General features: G+C 36.6%; 1 protein-coding gene across 5 annotated transcripts in view; it reads left to right on the top strand.

Moving 5' to 3' along the window:
• The window catches only part of LOC120317024 (calmodulin-lysine N-methyltransferase-like), a 118,658-nt gene that overhangs the window by 71,493 nt on the left and 24,000 nt on the right, over window positions 1-23,165 (top strand). For all 5 annotated transcript variants that reach the window (XR_005559122.1, XM_039363266.1, XM_039363286.1 and 2 more), the window contains exons 3-5: window positions 1,011-1,065; window positions 2,156-2,219; window positions 12,560-12,626. Coding sequence is in view for 4 of the 5 variants with exons in the window: in XM_039363286.1 (XP_039219220.1) it covers window positions 1,011-1,065; window positions 2,156-2,219; window positions 12,560-12,626 (186 nt within the window). In the remaining variant the exon portion in view is untranslated. The remainder of the gene's footprint in view (window positions 1-1,010; window positions 1,066-2,155; window positions 2,220-12,559; window positions 12,627-23,165) is intronic.

Raw genomic sequence — 23,165 nt, forward strand, 5'->3', positions numbered from 1 at the left:
ACCTTTTTGCCTCCCCAATCAACTCACAACTTCCCAGGTTCCTTTCCAGGTTCCCATCTCCATCAGCGGAGGGAACAGATGCACTCCGCAGTCCCTGGCCCATATATTTAATTATCATGACTACTAGCACCAGACTGCATAGAAATGATATTTTACCATAATTATTGATAGTAAGTTGTTTTATATTAAGAGGTTAAAAAAAATAAAAACACACTTTCGAATCGGTATTCCATGTGTCCATATTCAAGTCCATCATGAGCAAATGACTGATATTGCACTATGTTTTCAGCTGTGCCACAGACATACTTACTTTTGAAAAATCTTACTTTTGAGCAACATGATTTTTGCCAAGTGATTTTACTGGCAAAGTGGTTGTTCCAACAGACTTCTTAAAACAATCTTTTGTAATCTATTTCCAATTAAAAAGGCATGAGCTACCTTTTCACCTGTTTGCTGTTGTTATTTTTTAACTTAAGGTATACAGTTCATTCTAAATGTCTGTTACAATCGCTAACTATTTCATTCTACAGTTCTCCAGAGGCAAAGAGGGAGGTAGAAAAGAAGGGGGGGAGAGAAAGAGAGAGAAAGAGAAATAATATTAATTCCTCCATTTACTTGTCTAACTGTTTTTGAAGGAATGAATGTGAATTAACAATGTTATCCTTTCCTAACAATTATCTTTCGCTACTCTAGCTAGTTTAGTTCTAAAAGACAGAGCCATTGACAAGGGAGAAAAAAAGAACCTTCTCGGATTTTTTCAGCTCAGCGGTGGTAATGTTGCACTGAACACTAATGAGGGAACCCCCACTGGTTTGCCTGCTTTGTGACTTTTCTATTTCATAATTATTTTTAAAACGCAAAACGACATGAGGTAGCCCAGTCATGCCTCTGCTACTTCCTGCTACCTCGGTGTTCACTACAGATGGCAATTTGTTCTTGTAACATATATGTCTCTCTGACCATTTTCATCTAATTTGTATGGGTTCTACCATTTCCTTTCTCTCTTTCAGGGGCCTTGCTGTGTGTGAGCTGGGGGGTGGCATGACATGCTTGGCTGGGCTTATGGTAGGTCTTTTCTCAATCCCATTTCTATTCAGAGGGGGGAACAAAAGAGAAAAATGTTCCAGTGCCTCCAACGACTGGGTCAGAGAACTGTCAACAGAATCAGCTGCAGTCAAGCTGCAGAATCTTCAGAGACCTTCTAGACTGACTGGCTTTCGTATTATATCGATTTTATGGTTGCCTCGATGAGGAGAAACATTTTACCTCAGTGTAGTCAATATCTCTTGTTGTGACATTCCAGGCCACATACACACCGTCTTTCAGAGCCATAGCTAGCGCTCCACCGCCCCCCCCTTTCAGATTACACTTCACCATTTGCTAAGATACAGGAATAGCCTGGCGAATCACAGTTGGAGCACCATGATATAGCTGCTAATGTTTTGCCTGCATTATTACACCAACAAACATGATCCAGAGCTCTCGGTAATTAGATTCTTTTGAATTAGATTGGCCATTCAGAAGCGTCATTCACCATTCTCTAGGTTCTGAGTCATGTATTCAGGAGATATTATGTAGCAGTGCAGTGCATTAGACAAGTTTTTATGTCTCTACAAATAAAAGCATATTGTTACACTGATTGGCATTTGACAAACCTGTCGTTCTTACACAATGTGTCGAGGTTACAGCCCAATGTGCGAGCATGTCAAAGCTCACAAAAAAATTACCCTTACAAAGCCATCTGCCTGCAATGCAAAGTTATATGAAGGGCATCAGGCAGTCAGACAGAAGCAAGCTGAAAGGCAGAGTGACAGCCTCGGATGATGGCTCTACTAGATAAACAGAAGCCCGCAAATGAAAGCCTCTCAGAATACCATCATCCGCTGTCACAATGCAATTACGGAACTGAATGATAGCAAGATAGAGGCTCCCGCAAATGGAATGATAAAAGTATTGACTGATTTGATTGAATGATTAAAATAATGCAGACATAAAATGAAAAAAGATTGAAGACTGTTACAGGGAAATAGGTGAGGAAGCATGATACTGAAGGCTTGTCACTCCTGTCTTCACTTCCACACAGACAAGCATATTTGCTCATTGTTTGCTGTGCTCTTTCTCTCTCTCCCTCTCCCCTCCCCCCTTCCCTTTCCAGGTTGCTATTTCTGCAGATGTCAAAGAAGTTCTGTTAACTGATGGAAATGAAAAGGCTATCAAAAGTATCCTTATTCAGTTAGAAAACTGGTGTGTTGGATTCGTTCCATTTTGTTGGGTTCATGCTCAGTATAAAAATAGAACAAGGAGTTATATAACAATATGCATTATTTATATTGTGTGTGTGCATTTGTGTGGATGTGTGGATATACATATGTATAAATTCATATTATATAAAATACACACTCACATCCTGAATAATTATTTATTTGAAATAATTATATGTGATTTTTGAGTGGTGGTGAAGTTAATTATATAATTATATAGTGTTTCTAAACAATGTATTCACTTTTTCCATTTTATTTTGATTTCAATTTAGAGCGAAATGACAAATCTTAATAAATATTAAGATCAGTATTTGTCAATTTTCAGTGATTTCATTCCAACAACATTGAAAATAAAATATTAATTACAGCGGATATTGCAGTTTTTAAAATTCAACCTGCTATAAAAAAATTCTATTTCTTTTATTTGGCTATTTCACTCTGAGTTTGCTTTCAGATATTATAGTATGTAAATATGTCTCTTTTGCATATTTATCTTATTTTTACAGTTGGGTTGTATTTAATCATGTATACATAGTATCACTCCTTGCAACCTGTCCCTAACTTCATGCAAGATGGATTTGCATTCAGTTAATGACCATTGTCCAATATTTCTCTTGGACCAAGATTTTCAAATATTCCTATCCATTCCATACATTTATATTATTTTCAAATATAAATTCATTTTATATTTAATCCTATTAGTATATATGCAGGTAAACAATTTACACTTTAATGTGACTGCAAATTATTCCCCCTGAGTTAACTAAGTGTCTACAATAGCGCAAGAGCTGAATCCCATAGTGAATATTAATGGCTGACAGAAATTGAGAAGGAACTGCAGAAGGTATCTGTTTGCTTTGGTTCTTGATGATAATGACATTTGCATGTTAAGGGCCTTCCTTTGGCAGGTGATATTCTAATGTCAAACTTACAGAGAAATCTTTGTTAGTGCTATCAAATATCTTCTTTCTCAAGTCTATTCAAGTTTTAGAGGGGCATTTTTAAGAAGGAAAAATGCTGTTGAAATGCTCATTTAATGCTAATACAGGAGATTGGCTAGCAGACTAAAAGGACACATTTGGTTTTTTTTGTGGACTCTCAAGGTAGTTATAACTGTTTCAATTAGTTGGAGAATTCAGAGATTTAAGCAGACCTAACTAGAAACACAGCCCACCTTTTAAAAAAATATGATATACAAGAGCTTTAAAATAAAGGGAATGCAGAGTCTTGTAATATTTACCCAGAATGTTCTTATTTAAAAATAGTTTACTTTTGTTCTTTAAACTTTTTTGTAACTCCAAATTATGTGTCAGTCTTTCTTTTTATGACCCTGTAATCTCTGACACTATCATATAAAAAAAATACCATTCTAAAAGTTAAAATGGTGTAATCCTTGAAGAGGGAGAATCGCAGTAAGAAGCCAGAAAATCACTCAGCAAGCCTGCTAATTATTCTTAATAGGCAAGATGAACACATTCAGCAACAAATGACTGCATCAGAGAAATGTCATTGAAAATTGACTTGGAATAATGCTTTGGGTCTGAGCATCCATTTTTATATTATTGTCATTATCCTACTTATTATTTTTGCTCTTATTAGTGTTATTCACAGGGGATGCCAAAGGCTTCTATTTTTGTGAAATTTTACATATGGGAGAGGGAGGATTTGATATTTGTTTTCCTTCCAAGTCACAAAGTTGCGTATTCACATCCCATCAGTCATTGATGATTTTGCTGTCAATTTGTGTGAGCAGTAATTTCATTTGCTATTGGGTTGTCAAAACATGTGCTCTCTAAATACAAAATCAATATCGATTGATATATGAACAAAAAAAACTACCCTTTGCCATTTGTATTAACTATTTCAGGTTTTAAGCCCTTTTGGTTCATATCATATTTTACTCCAAATATTCCTGAGCAATGCTGTCTGACATACTGTAAATATATTTCACTTATTCTACCTCTGTTCATAGATGGTACCTAAGTCATCTGAATCTTTTAAACTACAATGCAAACAAATGAAACTGCACTTCAGAAAAACATTATTTGCAATCTTTAATAAGAAAAATAAGGAATTTGTATGGGTATATTTTGGAGAGCTTTATTGTTTGAGATAAAATATTCAAAGAAAGAAACTATGACAAAAGGAAACTTAGGAATCAACCTAAACATAAGATTTATATCTTTTAAATGTGAATAAATGTTGTTCTGATTGCGAAGATTCTATGCTACACAGTGCGCTTAAAAAAAAAGTTGGATGAACTTTCACATTCATAGAACATATGAATATTTGTTTTAAAAATATTTAACTCATTCCTTAAGGTCATCTGCTATCTATGTTATTTACTCTCCTGTGATTATATACATTTTTGCCCATGAAATTGAGAAAGAAAGGATAAGTTTAGGGTGCAATTAAATTATTCCATAATACAAGTGTAGCTATTAAATATAGCTATGGGATTTTGTATGGAATTTTGACTAATCTAAAAAAAAGTCTAGGTTGAAGCTGTGTGTGCTGAGAATATGTTTTTTTGCAGTAATGCAAGTTACTTATAGTTCAGTAACAGTGAGGTTTCTGTTCGGTAACAGTGGGTTGTTTATATGTGTGTAACCTGGTACAGGGCTGAATTCCTAAGCAACTTATACCTAAATCAATATTATTGAAATTAAAATTATTGAAAGGTGTTACAAGAACTAAATTTGAGAGCTTTATTAGCCTGTATTCAATTAACAGATGTGTGTGTGTGTATGTTCAGTTACAATATTTAACTGATGTTTTAAAGATTTATATATACATACATACCTACATACATAGATGCTATCAAGGCAAGGAGAGAGAACTGAGTGCTGGTCTTATATTTTGTGATACAACACCCATAATCTCTCACCATGGAGCACCTGGGAACAGTAATCCAAAATATCTGAGGGCACCAGGTTAGCTACTGTCACACTAGATTATCAAGAAAGATTTTTATGCATATCTATTTAGAATAGGAATGGTGCAGCATATTTGAACTTCATTTAAAACCTGTTGCTCCACAATAATCCTGATTCCTATGTCTGATTCTAGCTTTTTAATTTTTGTTAAGGTAATTATATTAGTGACAGGATAAATAAGCATTTGAGTAACCTAAGTAAAAGGAAGATGATTAAGGAATTTCTGAATGGCACTCATTCATGTTGGAGGTTTATCAATCTATTCCAGGGGTGTCAAACTCAATTTCATTGAGGGCCGCATCAGCATTGTGGTTGCCATTGGGGGCGGGGTGGGTGTGGCTGGCATGGGTGTGGCTTACTGGGTGGGTGTGGCCAGCTCCATGTCACTCACGACGGGCACCTGTGTGGGCTTGGGCAGGAATGAGGCACATACGAGGGTGGGGAAGGGTGGGTGGGACAGGGGGCGAGCGCCAGGGCATGGTCCACTGGAGGAGCCTCACTGAGCCTCAGGCTGTGCACGGGGGCCCTGGACAGTGGCATGGACTGCCCAGAGCCCTGGGCAGTGGAGGTCAAGTGCCCAGCCCGGCCTTGAGCTCCCACGGCACCAGGACCCCACAGCCCTGCCTAGCCTAACCGCACTTCCCTGAGGAGGTGCCCAGCTGCACTTATCTCCTCCTCAATGCTGCTGCTGCTGTGCTCACTCTCCTTGGCAAGGTTGCTCATGGTGGGTGCAGGAGGACAAAGTGCATGGGTCAGAGGGAGTTCCACTCCCTCTCCATGCGAGGAAACCTGGCTTTGTAACCAAAGCATCCTCAGCAATAGGATGGGAGACCACCAGGGGAAGGCAAAAGGGCAACAGGGCTGCTGGTGGCCAAGTGCTAAAGCAGGACTTCCCTCAGACCCTCCCTCTTATTCCAATCTCCTTCCTTCCTTCCTTCCTTCCTTCCTTCCTTCCTTCCTTCCTTCCTTCCTTCCTTCCTTCCTTCCTTCCTCCCTCCCTCCCTCCCTCCCTCCCTCCCTCCCTCCCTCCCTCCCTCCCTCTAGTAGTGCTAGTGATGCTTTACAATAGCTGTCTTTGAGAGTTTTCTTGTAAACCATCCTGGATTTCTCAGAAAGTTTTAATTTCAAATTAGATGTTGATTTAATAAATTAGGCAGAAGAAACAAATGTTTAAATACATCTAAATACCACAGACCTACTGCCTCCTAGGCGCATACTGCAGAGAAAATAAGACATTGCACTTCTAGCCAGCATAGCCACAGGATGATGGGAACTGTGGTTCATAACACCCAAAATATATTAGTTTGGGTAAGGCTGGATTAAATTATAAAAGAGCAGATGAAGGGAAGTATTTTTGTCTCCGACAAAATAATTTGGGGGGGGGGAATTGACTTGGCCTTTTAATTTCAACTCACACCAATTCCTAACTTCCCATTCAATCCAAAGAGTTTTATTATTGCCTGGATTTTGCTCTCTAGTCGCCTGCACACCACCTTCCCGTGTATGTGTGCATGTGTATGAGAGACAGAGAGAGAGATCCCCTTTTTGTAAGTTTGCTTACTCTGCAACTCCCTGCTGCCTCAATCTCTCTCTCACACTCACACACAAACACCACACATACACAGGTTAATAAAAAAGAGGAGGGGGTAGAAAGGTGGAAGCTCTCATTTTTTGTAAAACCTTGGCTTCCTCCTCCCCTCCTGGCTCTCTCTCTGTGTCTCTGTCTCTCTTACACACACACACACACACACACACACACACACACACACACACACACTTCCTGTTTTCTCCTCCTTGTCCTTTTCCTCAGCTGCACCTGAACGGAGTGGGAGGAAGTTAAAAAAAGGGGGTGGGAGAATGGGGAAAGCTCTCCTTTTTTGTAACACCTCGGCTTCCTCTACCTCCTCCTCTTCCACTCCTGACTGGGCCTGATGGGGTTAAGCTGGGAGGGAGGGACAGGCTAAAGCAAATGAGTTGCTGCTGCTGCACGCCACCAGCCCGAGTGCTCTCGCTGTTTCGGCTCGCTGTTTCCTGCATGTGCTCCAAGCTACCCTGCTGGGTGCGGTGGGCCAGGGCTGGGGCAGCAGGGGCCAGTCCCTTGCCATTTCTGGGACAGCCCAGGGGGGGGGGCAAATCTTGGCCCTCCCTGGGCCACATCCGGCCCGCGGGCCTTGTGTTTGACATGTCTGATTTATTCAGTGGAATACACATTATTGTGCATTTATTTATTTATCAAATTTATATAACCATCCATCTCTGGGAAGTGTACAATAAAACAAATAAAACAGATCTTAACCATTAAAACAATTAATAAAATATAAATAAATATAAATAAAATATAAATAAATAAGTGCTGCAGTGGTTAAATGCAATATTACAGGCTAACTCTGCCCACAGCCAGGAGTTCGATCCTGCCCGGCTCAAGGTTGACTCAGCCTTCCATCCTTCCAAGGTCGGTAAAATGAGGACCCAGATTGTTGAGGGGGTGCAATATTCTGAGATTTGTAAACCACTTAGAGTACTGTGGAGAAGTATATAAGTTGAAGTGTTATTGCTATTGCTACCCTATTGCAGGCTCCTCATTACCATGGGGATCCATAAGACCATTGAAAATGTTTAAAGTGAATTCTGCAAAGACAAAAGGTCAGAGCTAATCTTACCTTGGGAGAATGACATTCCAAATGGTAAATACTATAACAGAAAAGTCTTATTTCCTGCATCCTATCAGATGGAACTCTTTAGTAGACTGGATCTTTAATATACCCCTCCTGCTGGAACTGATGTATTATAGGTGTAACTAGCAACAGACAGGTCCTAGACAAGGAAGCACCATGCTATGTAGTTCTTTAAAGGTCAGAAACAAGTAAACTAGCAACCAATGCAGGTTGTGGAGTAGAAGTGCAACATGTGCCATTCTGGGGCATATATTACTTTCCACACTGGCACATTTTGCACAAGTTGAAACTTCTGAATAAGTTGAAGCCCCATGTACAACATATTAGAGTAGTCCATTTGGGAGGTGATCAGGGCATGAGTAATTGTGTATAGAGCTTCTTGATCCAGGAATGGGTGCAACTGATGCACAAATACTTATTCCTTGATTCTTTATTTAATGCACTTATATTGTCCTATTCAGACCCAAGAATTCCCGAAATAGGTTGTAGGGATCAGTAAAGAGCTAGTTATACAAATTGCTAAAGCTCTAACATTGCACTATTTTCTCATAAAGAACCGATTCAGACATGGGGCAAAGATGCTAGGTATAGGTGTATTTTATAGAACAGTGGTCCCCAAACTTTCCGGCTTGGCAGACCAGCAGGGGGGTGGGTGTTGTGTCCCGAGCCTGCAAAATCTTCTTACAGACCAGAGACAAAACTTTGAGACTGGAAATCCAGCTCCTAACTTAATACTCTTTTTTGCACAGACTCAGTACCACTTTCTTCACATTGGCTGACTGAGTTACCACATGATTCTTCCTGTTCATGAATATTCCAACACTCCCTTTCATGACAGGAAGAGACATCAGACCTATTAATTTAATACATTCTTTAATCGTGAAAAACATTGTGCCACTAACCTGGCCTTATACTGTACATCATTATTTGGCAATACCATATATATATACCCACTTACAACCCACAGCTTTGGTTCCCTGTAGCAAAGTCACTGATTTAAATACTTCATGCTCTTCCATGGATTTCATCTCTTTATCCATGGCCTCCTTCCATCTTTCTTGTTCAGCTTTTGGTAATGCCAACACCTCTTTATAACTTCTTGGCTCATACCACACATTGCAAACCTTTACCTTGCTGGCAGAATACCTGTCAGGCGGAATTCCTTTATTACATCGCTCTGACCTACGTGGTATTAACTGCTCCTGTGTCTCAAGTCTTTCTGGTTTCGTGTCTTGTTCAGCCTCTCCTCCCTGAACATTGACATCTTCTATAATCATTTTTCCATCATTAGATGAGTTGTCATTAAATAGATCACCATCATTAAGTGAGACATACCCAGAATTTGCATTAATTCTGTCCCAATTTTGTTCTGCAAAATTAGCAGACCTTGAAATCATAATTCTTTTATTTCCATCGCTAAAGCGATATCCTTTTGACCCTGGCTCATAGCCCACAAACCTGAGCTTTCTTGCCTTTTGCTGTCCCTTTCTTCTGATTGCTTTTGGAATATGTACCCATGCAGTACTTCCAAAAATTCTCAAATGTGCCAGTGATGGCTTTCTCCCATATAGAATGGCATATGGAGTATTATTAATGGAGGAATTCCACAGCCTGTTAACTATATAATTGGCAATCAATATGGCTTCTCCCCAATATGACCTACTCATACCAGAATCCTCTAACAATGAATCTTTAATTATTTGCAAAACACCATTCCTTCTTTCAGCTACACCATTCTCTGCTGTTGTGTAAGGATTTGTACGTCTGTGTCTTATCCCCAACTGCCCCAACCATTGTTGGAATTTAGTTGACATAAATTCACTTGTTGTCTGTACCTTCTCTCTACAAAACTTACCCACTGTTTGAATTGTTGTAGCACCTCTGTCTTTGCTCTAAGCAAATAGCAAAACGAATACCTGCTATAATCATCAACAATTACCAGTGCATATTTTGCTCCTTCCAAACTGGCTTCCATAGGTCCCACCAGATCTGCATGGACCAGCTCTAGAACTCTTTTTGTTTGTCTTGTGCTATATTTACTAACTGGGAATGCCTTTGACTTCGATGCTTTGCATACTGCACAGTCCAAATATGTTTTGCATCCCTTCAAATTTAGCCCTTCTGCAAAATCTTGCATTTGCTGCAAAACTTTAAAGCTTGCATGGCCAAGTCTTCTATGTAGAAGATGAACACATGAATCATGCTCTGCAACATTCTTAAATATATGGGAACATTGAACCTTTTGTCCCTGCAATACATATAGATTATCTTCCTTTATGCCTTCTGCACAAATATTCCCATTCCTTTTGATGAGACATTTCCCATTTACAAAAATGACCTCAAAACCTTGTTTGTCTAAATTAGACACACTTAACAAATTATGTTCCATCTCAGGTATACAAAGCACATTGGTAAACTTTGATTGCAAATATGGAATTTTTACATCGCCTCTTCCAATGACTTTTGCTTTCTGGCCATTTGCCAAAGCCACAGCTTCTTGTGCTACTGGAACAAACCTGCAAAATAATTCAGAGTCATTAACAATTGTTTGATGTGCCCCACTATCTATTAGCCACTTGTCTCTGTTGTTGCTATAGCAAACTTTTGCAACACCAAAATGTTCCTTTTGCAAAGCAGTCCTTTTTGGTTGCACAAATGTCCTTTGCTGCAAACTGGTGTTCACACTGGTGCTCCAGATCTTATGGAATTGAATCCAAAGCACCTATCACTATTGGTACTATCTTTGCTTTCTTTTGCCACTGTTGTTTTACTTCTATTTGCAGGTGTTTGTATATTGCAATTTTCTCCAATTCTTTCTCTTCTATTCTGCTGTCTACAGGTACTGCCACGTCCACTATTCAGACTTTTTTTTGTCTTTCTTATTAACAATTGTTAAGTCTAGGGTATTATGTGGCAGGTGTTTGTTTGAATGTCAATAGAATTTATTAGGCAAATGATATTTATTGCAAATATTCCAGCAATTCATTATTGCTACTTTGTCATGTGATTGTAGTCAGTCTGTGACAGCTACTGTAAGTAGGTGGTTCTGTTTCTTCAGCTTTTTTGCAGAGGTGGCAATTGCTGTTTTCTCAATTCTGGTTTTGTATGTTGGGTCATTGTTTTTATTGCCATTATGTTTGAATAAATAATGCTATCATCCTGCTTTTATTCCATCTAGGAACTACACAGATCTAGTCCTTCAACCAAGTTGCTGTTTTTTGTGCCTTCAGTCCAACTGGAGGTGCTCGGACCCCCTGAGGGTGCTCGATGATATTCCAGGGGGTGCAAAAATTTAGGCTTTCAAAATTATAGTGTATATGCATAATTCATTGCCGTTATTTTGAACTTTTGTAAGGAGCGTGAGAATATATCAGAAGCATTATAGGGGTGGGGGGTATAGAAAGGTTTGGGAGCTGCTGGTCTAGAACTTACCTATAGACAAATGGAATACATGTGTACACTGTAATCATTATTCCCCTATTCCAAATTGTTCAGCATACTTTACAACTAAAGAGAAGCAAAAGCCCCTAAACCTAAGGACAAGTGCTCACATAATTGTAAATGTTAGGTTAAAGACTGCTTAGATGCATGTTAATGGGACATGTATTTACAAAAACTACATTTCTAGAAAAGGTATATCAGAAAATTAAAATTAAGAAGAGACTGGACAACCATCAGAATGGTATAGGGCCATGGTGGTGAACCTATGGCACGCGTGCCACAGGTGGCACGCAGAGCTCTCTCTGTGGGAATGGGCACCATCGCCCCAGTACTAGCCTTCAGCTGGGTTTTATAAAACCTTTGCGCTTTAGGCTTCTGCCACCGTGTGCAAAAGAAAAAAGGTTCAATCAATCAATCAATTCCAACTTCTCGCAGAAAAAAAAAGGATCCTGCAAAGTTGGAATTGATTGAACTTTTTAGACCCATCCAGTATGCAGTTACCACTGCAGCCACGCCCACCCAATGGGCCATGCCCACCCCATAGGCCACACCCACCCAATGGGCTACACCTATCCGGCACCCAACGATACATAAGTGGGTTTTGCGTTGCAGTTTGGGCACTCGGTTTCTAAAAGGTTTGCCATCACTGGTATAGGGTTTCCTGCCTGAGCAGGGCATTGGACTAGAAGACCTCCAAGGTCCCTCCCAACTCTATTATTATTATTATTATTATTATTATTATTATTATTATTATTCATTAGACATGAACCTGAACATTCAAATTGACTGGCGCTGATGGTTGACACAGGTTGCTGCCAGCATCCTCGGTTTCAACCAGGTACCTCCTTAAAATGTAAGATGTTCCGAGTAACACAGTTTTTTGTATTATTATTATTATTATTATTATTATTATTATTATTATTTTATTGTTGTTGTTGTTGTTATGCTTTGTGTGAATTTAAAAAACCTGCAGAAATTTATCTGAAATTACTTTAAAGAACATCTCTGATATAGCTAGTTAATCAATTAATCAAAAAATAGTACTGAAGTAAATAAATTAAATAAAATTAAGCAAGACTTCCTTAAGAATTCTTTATTTATATACATGAGTAAAAGGTAGCACAGTGGACATATACGTACAATGAATTACAATTTTCAAGAGCCCTATTGTGTTAAAAGTGGTTACTATGAAAAAAGGATACTTGATTGGAACATATTTACAGATAATTCTTAACCTATGTTATAGACGTATGTGATATCATCAAAAGAAATAAAAAAACTGGAGTGTTCAGAGCTAAAGCTATCTCAAGCAGGTAAGATATTTCATATTCTTCACGCCTATTATTTTATATTACTACTCTTAAAGTGAAATGAAGTGCTAGCTTGCTTGAAAACTTGCTTGGTTCTCATTCAAAATCAGATTTATCAAGCAAAAATTATAAATCAATTGTGCGATATATATGATGACTACCTATGCATATCTGTGTGCATCTGTATGATTTTTTAAAAAGTTCTGAAAAGTGAACTTACAAGAATATTTGCTTTACTTCGTGTATGTTTTGCAAGGTGTTAATTATGTCAGCTGTAAATAAAAACATTTTTATACATATAGTATGAGGAACTATTATCATTTAGGACAGAATTATGAACTTTGTTTATATATTAATATTTTAAGCTACCTTTTTATGTATATATTCACAGATATGATACGAATTATGTTTGAACTTGAGAAAGAATTTTTCTCTATTTAATTGTACCCCATGAAGAAACAAGCAAAGCTCAGGGATTGCTTAACCCATGCATTGCATCCCAAACTCAATCTCAAACATTTCAAGATAAACCTGAAAAAATCTGACCATAATCTGGAAAGCTATTGCCAATTCCTATAGACATTGTTTTTTAGTCAAATCAATGATATAAAGCAGTTTCCTTGGTTTTTATTTTTCTACCTCTAAGTGATTCCACAAGGATACTGGCTAAAATGATCTTGACCTCTAGGCCATTGTTCTGATCCCGATGTCCCGATGTCCCTATGCTCTTAATGCTATTTATTACGTATGCCTTGATGAAATTAAACAATGGATAATAGCTTCCTAAATCTAACCATGTAGTTATCAAGAAACATTAGCTCAGTTCATTTCAGATAGATTTGTATCTGTTTCTAGATATTGTTGAACAAAGTGGAAAGTGGTTAACAAGGAAACAATTTTCAGATAATGATTGACTACGTACTCCATTTTTGTAGTGTCACTCCATGTTCTCATTTCTCAAGGTTCTCTTGCTTATATTTTTTTTCCCTGCATATGGTTTTTTTTCAATACAATTACTTGGTAATAAGGATATTGAAATCAAAGCTTCAAAGATTATTTTTAATAGATATGTATGCTTATGTTGAACATAGGATAATCAAAAGATGATGGGTTGGCTTAAGATTGATTCATTGTTATGAATCACTAAAAAGAGTAGGATTTAAGTTAGTGGATTTCAGTAATTCTGTTCTAAATTTGATGATCCACTGCAGCTGAATCCTTTTTTTATAGATATCTGCCTAATATTTCACTTTCAAACCAGAGGCTGTAAAGATTGAAGAAAAATTGGGAAAAAAACTATCTGCATTCACATTGCAGTATCATTGCCACCTGCAACCGATATTTATTAAAATTTTGGCGCTATGTCAATAATTTGATATTTTGAGATTTGTATAATCACTTATTTATTCATTTATTCTTGCCATTCTTGCCAAATATAAAATGTGTATGTTTCTGTGTTTAGAATATACAGTGTGAGATTATATATATTTTAAATACACACACACACAAACACATTCAAATTTCATTTCCAAGAAGATCTGAGGTTTTAGTTTATTGTGAATAAGCCTCTTTTTAGATATTTTTATGCACCCATATATTCTGTAGGTTTCAAATTGCCATGCAGTATATGTAGGACCATCTCTTGTCAAGATTTCCAACCTGGTCTTTTAGATATCAATCAAAACACATTTTGAACAATGTCCTCATTTACATTTATCTAATGTTTAAGGTCATTTGTGATCATTTGAGTCTATTTTAGCATATAGAATCAGTGAATAATAGATTTCAACTCCATGCTGTGAAGAAAGATTGTGTTTTTACAAGGCATAATGTTGTTTACTGGGTGTTAATAATCACTAATTAATAAACATATCTAGACTTCTGAAATGTTGCATTTTCTGCTTTAGAAAATGTCAAGTGTTTAACACACTGAGTACAATAGCATTTTCTGCTTTTATTCATGAAATAATTTCGTTACAGAAAAATACACGATGTTGCATTTCAATATAGGTCATACTAGTTATTTTTATGAACTATACATTCACAGTTAAAACTTTTCATATAAATAGAATTTTTGTAGCCTACTGTATTCTTTAAGATTTCCTGATGTTCCTTATTTCTTTTCCACTGATTTCTTTTTATATTGCTTCAATCTATAAGTTGCTGTGAATTTTGCTAAAATTAATAGATTTCATCTGCAACCAAGAGTTTAAACATGATTTTTGAAGTACTGAATAATCCTAGTCTTCAAATTCCATAATCCAAGTTATATAATTTGATAAAAGTTGCTATAAGACCTAGGCTTTAATTTTATTTTGAATTATTGCTGTACACAAGGGTATATCAAAGAGTCATGAATGGAGTTTTTTGGGGAGAGGAAATACGTTTACCTTCTAAGAGTAGAAGCTCTGGCAGGTTCCAGCAAATTACTGTTTTCATTGGTAACTCTTATTTCCCTTTCCTTCAATGAGGAACAGAGTATGAGAAGTGGGAGGCCAGTCTGATTGATTTTGGATGCGGAGCAAATTAAGAAGACAGATTGACCACCAATTTTTGATACATTAAAAACACTGTAAATTGGAATATGATGAGAAAAACAGCATAGTGATCAGAAGATACTACAAACTGCCACAAGTTCCATATTTGTAGGAAGACAGGGTTTTCTTCTTCTTCTTGTGCCATATCCATTATTGGATGTTGGCGATCATGTTGACAATCCTGTTTTTATCAGCAGCTGCACAAAAAAGTGCTACTGAGTTTTGTCCAAACCAGTCCCTTAGATTTTGAAGCCATGATGTTCTTCTTCTGCCTGGTCCTTGTTTGCCTTCAATCTTTCCCTGGAGGATTAAATGGAGTATGCCGTATTTTTCTGGGTGTCGCATCACATGTCCAAAATATTCTAATTTTCGTTTTTTAAATTTTGATGATTTCCCTTGACTTTCCCAGGTGGCTTATCACCTTGTCATTTCTGATCTTGTCAACCCAGCGTATACGTAACAGGTGCCTGTAACGAAAGTCTTTTGTCAGTAGTTTGATACTTAATTGAATTTTATCTGTTAAGTTTTATTTCAGTTTTCGTGAAATGTTAGTGTCAACGCTGAACTGAAGCTATTTTCACTTTGTTTGGGTTGCCACATATTTAGAAAGAAAGGAGGGGGGAAGTGTAGTTTTAAGTTAGTCATAACAATTCTCATGTATGGGAACCAAGGTCATTACTGATAACATTTTGACAGCTGAAGATCTGGGAGGAGTGCCCACATTTACTAACCATTGGTGAATGTGATTTATGACTTCTAATTGGGGTGGGAATTGCAACTTGCAATTTTGTAATCAAGGGGGAGGGGAATTTAGTCTTGAGTTCACCTTTGTATGTACCGTTATTTTGAGGCCAAATAAAAATGTTCTTTGAGGAAGAATTCCTTGTCTTGAAGTTCTTTTAATTGGTCTCATCTACTGGAACCATGACAGTTAGTTCTTCTTCCTAATTTCATGTCATCACTTTACTCCCTTTCCTAAATTATAGTTTTCCTAAGCTATTTTCCAACCAGGATAGTACATTATCATAGGTAGCAGTGGTTAATTCTTTTCTAAAACTCATCTATAAAAATTAAGAATACTCATTAACTTAGTGTACAATTTGATTATGGCTCTTTTATTTATTTAGAAATAAATGATTTCCTATTCTAAATCTAAAATAAATAAATAAATAAATCTGTAACAGTTTTAATACTTAATAGCCATACATTGGTCTTCATTGATGAAAGTATGGAGGCTATATTTAAAATTTCATAGCTAGTCTTGTGTCACTTTTATCCAAAAGATTTACTGTAGGTTTTCAAGGAATGAGCTAAATTTCACAACTAAGTTAGACATTTATCATCCATGTGGAATTTCCAGAAGTAAAGGTAATCCATTATGCCTAATATATTGGAGTCCTAGTGGACAATCAATGAATATGAGCCAGCAGTGTGCTGCAGCTGCCAAAAAAGCCAACATAGTTCTAGGTTGCATTAACAAAGAGATAGAATCAAGATCAACAACAAGAAGTGTTAATATCACTTTATAATGCCTTGGTAAGGCTACACTTGGAATACTGTATCCAGTTTTGGTCATCACAATGTAAAAAGACGTTGAGACTCTAGAAAGAGTGCGGAGAAGAGCAACAAAAATCGGGACTGGGGGCTAAAACATATAAAGAACTGTTGCTGAAATTGGGTATGTCTAGTTTAATGAAAAGAAGGACTAGGATGACATGATAGCAGTGTTCCAATATCTCAGGGGTTGCCACAAAGAAGAGGGAGTCAAACTATTCTCCAAAGAACCTGAGGGCAGCAGAAGAAGCAATGGATGGAAACTAATCAAACAGAGAAGCAACCTAGAACTAAGGAGAAATTTCTTGATAGGTAGAACAATTAATCAGTGGAACAACCTGCCTCCAGGAGTTGTGAATGCTCCAACACTGGAAGTTTTAAAGAAGAGATTGGACAACCATTTGTCTGAAATGGTACAGAGTTTCCTGCCTAAACAGGGGGTTGGACTAGAAGACCTCTAAAATCCCCTCCAACTCTGTCATTCTATTCTATTCTATTCTATTCTATTCTATTCTATTCTATTCTATTCTATTCTATTCTATTCTATTCATAGCTAGTCAAAGCACAATAATCTAAGCATCTGAAGATTTTTACTTTAGCCCTGGCCATGAGACAGGTTCTAATAACAATTTCAGAAGAAATAGTAAGCTATCTTTGTAAACAAAGCTGCATATAATTACAACTGTACAGCTCTACTATTTATTTGGGGAAAATATTTTAGTTTTATTAGCGGAATATTTAAGATTTTCAATAATTATGTGTCTGATTTCGAAACCATTTTGGAAGAGCAAGCAATATCTTCATGACAAATAAGATATTATTTTCTGTCTGTAATTGTATCAAAATTAAAATTAAGGGAAGGTTCTTAAAAACAGATACAAGTTTGGTATGCAAAAGATCTGAGGATCAATTCCTATAATCCTTTTGCCTAGAACTTGGCAAATCTGTAATCTAAAACACTGATAAATCCCAGTTGGATAGTGGACAGAATTAATTCCAAAGACATACATCAGGTCTTTGTGCTTATGTTTGTTCTCAAGATTATCAAAGATGAGAATCTTTCTCTGAGCATTGTATCCACTAATATAAAAGATTGTTTTGACAGACATTAGAATTATAATATTGATCATTATTTATCTCTAGCAATCATATTTTATTTACAATTCATATATTGCTTTGTGTAACCCAAGCAAGGTGATAGTGTATGATGTTAATATGTGCATGACTGAGAGAATAAAGCTGTAATTTTATAATTATTCAATAATTCAAGGATTGAATTAAATTGAATTAAATTATTCTGATTCCATTTGAGTTTATTAAATTATAACAAACAATTACTATATAGAGATAAAATATCACATTGCTTTCTGATCTTTGCTTCTTAATTACCAAGCTAAACATCTGAATTTTCTAACCTTTAGCAGAGCCAGAGGAAGACCAAAATTAGAAGTAGAGCGATCTGGGCAAGAAAAATGGTATTAATGAAATGATATAAACATTTGAGCTTAGTGGTAGGAGGGGACTGACAACAGATGTAGCAACATTTTCCTGTGTATCTTATTCTCAATTTAGCTGCCCATTCAACTGCACAGGAAAAAAACTCTATTTAGAGGCTGCCAACTAATAATTCTCTCTCCTCTTTTTCCTGGCCCCCAAATCCTTGGATTAACAGTACATGATAGTCTGGGGAAAATGGCAGCAACTTATTCTCTGAAATTCACTGGAAAGCTATGTCCTACGCTGGGAGGAGAAAAAAAGGAGTATTTATCATATGGTAGCCACCAAGAATATTGCATAAAATATTAAGTTTGATCACAGATTTAAATGTAATTTCCTCTCCGAAGGAATTTCCTCTGTAACAATAGAAAGAGGGGCAACTGCTTTGACCATTCACCACATCTTCACAGGTGACCTGAGTATTGATTGGGAGAAACTTGTCAGTTGCAGCACCTAGTCTTTCTAGAGTTCTCCTGAATGAGACTTCTGTGGTACCATTCATTCATTCATTCATTCATCCATTCCTGGCAACTGTCTAGATAAATCCCTGCAGTTTTCTTGGCAAGATTTTTTTAGAAGTGGTTTGCCATTGCCTCCTTCCTAGGCCTGAGAGAGAGAGTGACTGGCCCAAAGTCACCCATTTAGCTCAGTGCCTAAGGCAGGACTAGAGCTTACGGTCTCCCAATTTCTAGCCTGGTACCTTAATTACTACACCAATTGGCTCTCCTTACTGCTTTACCATAATTATAAATCAATAGTTGCTTTATTGTTTTAATGGTTTTATTTTTCTATCTTATCTGGGAACAGGAATGTTAATAATACTGGCATTTTAAAAATTATGCATAAATATGTTATATTTCATAGTGTAATAAATATTAATTAAACTGTAGTCATATTTTAATCTTATGACTTCTGTTTGCATTATTATTTTTTAAGTGATTGAAAAGAATATCCAGTTTTTTGTGTCCTTGTAAGTAAATATTGCAAAAAAGTTCAAGAATGAAATAATTATGTCACTCTCGCCTTGCACCTGCAACAAACAGTATCTAGGATTAGATTCTCACTGAAAATCACTTATGAAGAAATGGTTCCCCACTTAAATATTTTTCCATATTTTCTTTAGCAAGGCTTACATTCTTTCATTGGTGTGCACTTATTTATACTTTCTGTATTCTCCATATTTGGGAATTTATCAGTTGGGGAATATGATATCATCCCTGATCAATCAAAATCTAAAGTTAATATGTGTTTTTCTGCCATTGTAAAGAACATTGAGTTATATATTTTTGATCTGCCATTCCAGCCGTCAAAGGAGGATGTGTGATAGCTCATCAAGGTGCAATATTCCCACACTTTATTCACAATGTAAACTGAAGTTTATTTGCATTTGGGGATTTAGTCAATAACATGTTTATTTATTTATTCTATATCCCAGGGGTCCCCAACCCCCCAGTCCGTGGACTGGCACCGGGCCATGGCATACCAGCAATCGGGCCGCACAAACAAGCGAAACCCCATCGGCGGGATGCAAGCAGCATACGAAACAATGCCCCCTCCAGTCTGTGGAAAAAATCAGTCCCTGGTGCCCAAAAGGTTGGGGGCCTCTGCTATATCCCACCTTTATCATTTTTATACATAGCTCAAGGTGCTGAACACATGCAATACTACTACTCCTATTTTCCTCACAACAATCCTGTGAGGTGAATTGGACTGAGAGAGACTGACTGGCCCAAAATCATCTAACTGGCTTTCATGCCCATGTCAGGAATAGAACTCACACTCTTGTAATTTCTAGCCTGGTGCCTTAACCACTACACCAAACTGGCTCTTTCTATTCTATTCCCATTTATACCTATTTCATAATTCCTCTGGATAGATTAAGTTCTGCAGGAGTTAGTTGACTAAGGCAGAATTATGATACATACAGTTGCTTTTATCCTACATATGCTATCACTAAACTCTGCATTATGTATTTAGGTAGACACTAAATATATGATACATTGTGTTTCCTTAGTATAGATTAAGTATTTTTGGAATGATGTTATTTTGCTTCTAGATAAACACAGATCATATCTTCCAGGCTTGATGGGGGAATAAGCTTTCTCAGACTTTTTACTGCCTTACAAATGTAGATTCACAAATGATATACCAAAGATGCTTTTTCACGAGGCAACTGGACTTTCTTGTTTTTCTTTGAAGACGTTTCGCTTCTCATCCAAGAAGCTTCTTCAGTTCTGACTGGATGGTGAGGAATGGAAGGATTTATACTCCTTGCAGTCAGCTGATCATTTGTATTCTTTCAGAGAGTCATCAAGCCATCTGGACGTTTATCTGTGTCATCAGGGTCACTTGAGTAATGCAAATGGGTGTGGAACCTTCTTGAAACTATTGAAAGATCTGTGTTGTAGCCTGGTGATAAATGATGTTGTATCCTTCCCCCTTTGTTGAAAGAGGGCTGTTCAGTTTTGATACAGATGGCCTCTTTGACCCCTCTTCAAACCAGTGGTCCTCTCTGTCCAAAATGTGGACTTCAAAGAAAAACTAGAATGTCCAGTAGCTTCATGAAAAAGCAACTTTGGGACAACTATGACCGGGATGACTGAGAATCTCCATAGATATTCACAAATTATAATTACCATGCATTGTGGTTTGAATTATACTACTGGGAGAAAATAAGATTTCAAGATAATAAGCCATTCCTTTCTGCCCTTTAACCTGTCATAGTTATAGTAATGCATCGTTGTTTGGTTTATTTAAATCCATGATGGGATTCCATTAAAAAATTGGAAAAGGTGGCATTATTTATCAATCTACCTTAATATGGAAGAATTTATAGAGATGGCCAAAACATATGTCTGAAATTATGGAGAGTTGCTTCCATTCAATATAGATTGCACTGAATCAAATATACCAAAGGGATCAATTATCTGACTTTGTATAAAGAAGTTTCCTAAATTGCACTGTTGTCTGCTTTGAAGACAATGATTTTCTTATCTTCAGCGGAGATCACCTGCTTCTTTTATCCTTTTAATTTCCAAATCCTTAACTCAAATTGAAACTGAGAACCTTTTGCATGTCCTGTACTAAAGAGCTATGATTTACTGCCCTTACATAAGGAAAATTAACATGGGATTATTAAAAGGGTATTTGGAAAGTTTTCAAAGACAGTCGTATATCTGCAACTAGAACTTCTAGAATAGAAGTAGTAACATGTGCTAGTTCTCACTTTCTCACATTTGAATGTGTCTTAACGATCTTGAATTGACTAAAACAAAATAACTATTCTGAGCTTGCTCCAGGAAATCTATTATTTTATGTATCCTCTGAAAAAGATTTTTTGATACCTTCCCAATTAAAATGCTAAGGGAAAATATCAGAAGGTGGCAGACGTAAGCATTTGTTACTTCTTTCTACCCCCTTCAAAAGCTGATTCCATTATTCAAACCTAAAAATTAAATATCTCTTCTGGTTTAAAAATTAGATAATTGAAAATGAATCAGAGATATTTCTTCAAAATTTGGGGAGGTGCATATAATATATTTTGAGCCAGTTACCTAGTTTTTATGAATAGTGTGTGTGTGTGTGTGTGTGTGTGTGTGTGTGCGCGCGCGCGCACTGGAATTTGTTCGGTTATTTTAGAGTAAGGCTCTTTTGAAATTAAAAAAATAATCTAGTGAAATGTATAATGCAAGAATAAGATTAAGAATCCAGAAGCCTTCAAAGTGTAGTGGTTAATGCTGGACAATTACTGAGTCATCTTTATTATATGTAGGACAGATAGACACAAATAAAAAGGATTTAGGAAAAAAATAATCATAAACTTTGCAGTTCTTATTTGTCTTCATGGATTGCCTTTCAGTGGAATGACAGACTAGTGATGGCCTTTAAAGTTAGCAACTCAACCACTAGCTGTTATTGCAGCTTCAGGGTTTTTTCTTTTTTTTGTGTGTGTGTTTTTTAAAAAAAATCAAATGAAAACTAGCAACCCCACCAACTTACCTTTACCTAATTTTCACTGTTGTAACCTAAGTTTCCACGGAAACAGGGTTGAAAAAGCCGCCAGTAGTCAGCAGGCAGTCAGCAGCTGAGAGTGAGAACTCTCCTTTGTCACTTTCCACTAGTGGATGCCTGCTGAGCCCTGAAAGTGCCAGTTTGCAAAGCCACCTAGGTTTTGAAAATGTGTGCCCGCTTTATAGTTTAAATGGGTGTGAATATATGGGTCTATATATGCATGCTTGTATGTACTTGGGGTTGTGCGGTGATTAAATTAACCTACTGTTTTCCCCCTTTGGAATGGCACAAATACATTCCAGGAGGGTAAATTAGTGAGTGAGTTCTGCATTATTATTTTGTTAGTCTGATATTCTACACATGATATTCTTCCCGCATGATGTTGTACATCAACAATGATTTTTCTCAAGGATTCTAATTCAGTAATATTCTATGTACATAAGATATATTGTGGAACAATAAAACAATTTTTCACAAAGAAAATATTATGTATAAACCATAAATATGAATCATATAAACCACTGCTGCAGATGATCTTAATCAGAAATGGTTGTCATTAGTGAATAAAATGTCCTAAAATGGAAAATGTATCAGACTGAATATATCATTCCCCTTTCTTTCTAGCTTTTCTTAGCTTTTGTACCAATGATTGCAAATGAAACATGTATTTTTTTATAACAAATCACAAAAAAGCCATAACATAATACATTTTGTAATAAAAGAACTTTTAAACAATATGCATATACTGTAAATTTTATTTTTAAAGAAATAATCTCTCATTCCAATTATTCATAATTTTGTTTTGGAAATGAAATTTAAAACTCTTTTTATATTCTAGATGTTAGAATTAAACATGAGCTAGTCAAGAGCAAACCTTAATAGTATAATGTTGGCATATTTTCAAGAATGCTTATTCTCTGTCTTTCCTAAAAAGCTAAAGGAA

This window comes from Crotalus tigris, unplaced genomic scaffold, assembly GCF_016545835.1.
Source record: "Crotalus tigris isolate CLP2741 ecotype Arizona unplaced genomic scaffold, ASM1654583v1 scf7180000017590.881132, whole genome shotgun sequence".
NCBI classification, from domain to species: Eukaryota; Metazoa; Chordata; class Lepidosauria; order Squamata; family Viperidae; genus Crotalus; species Crotalus tigris.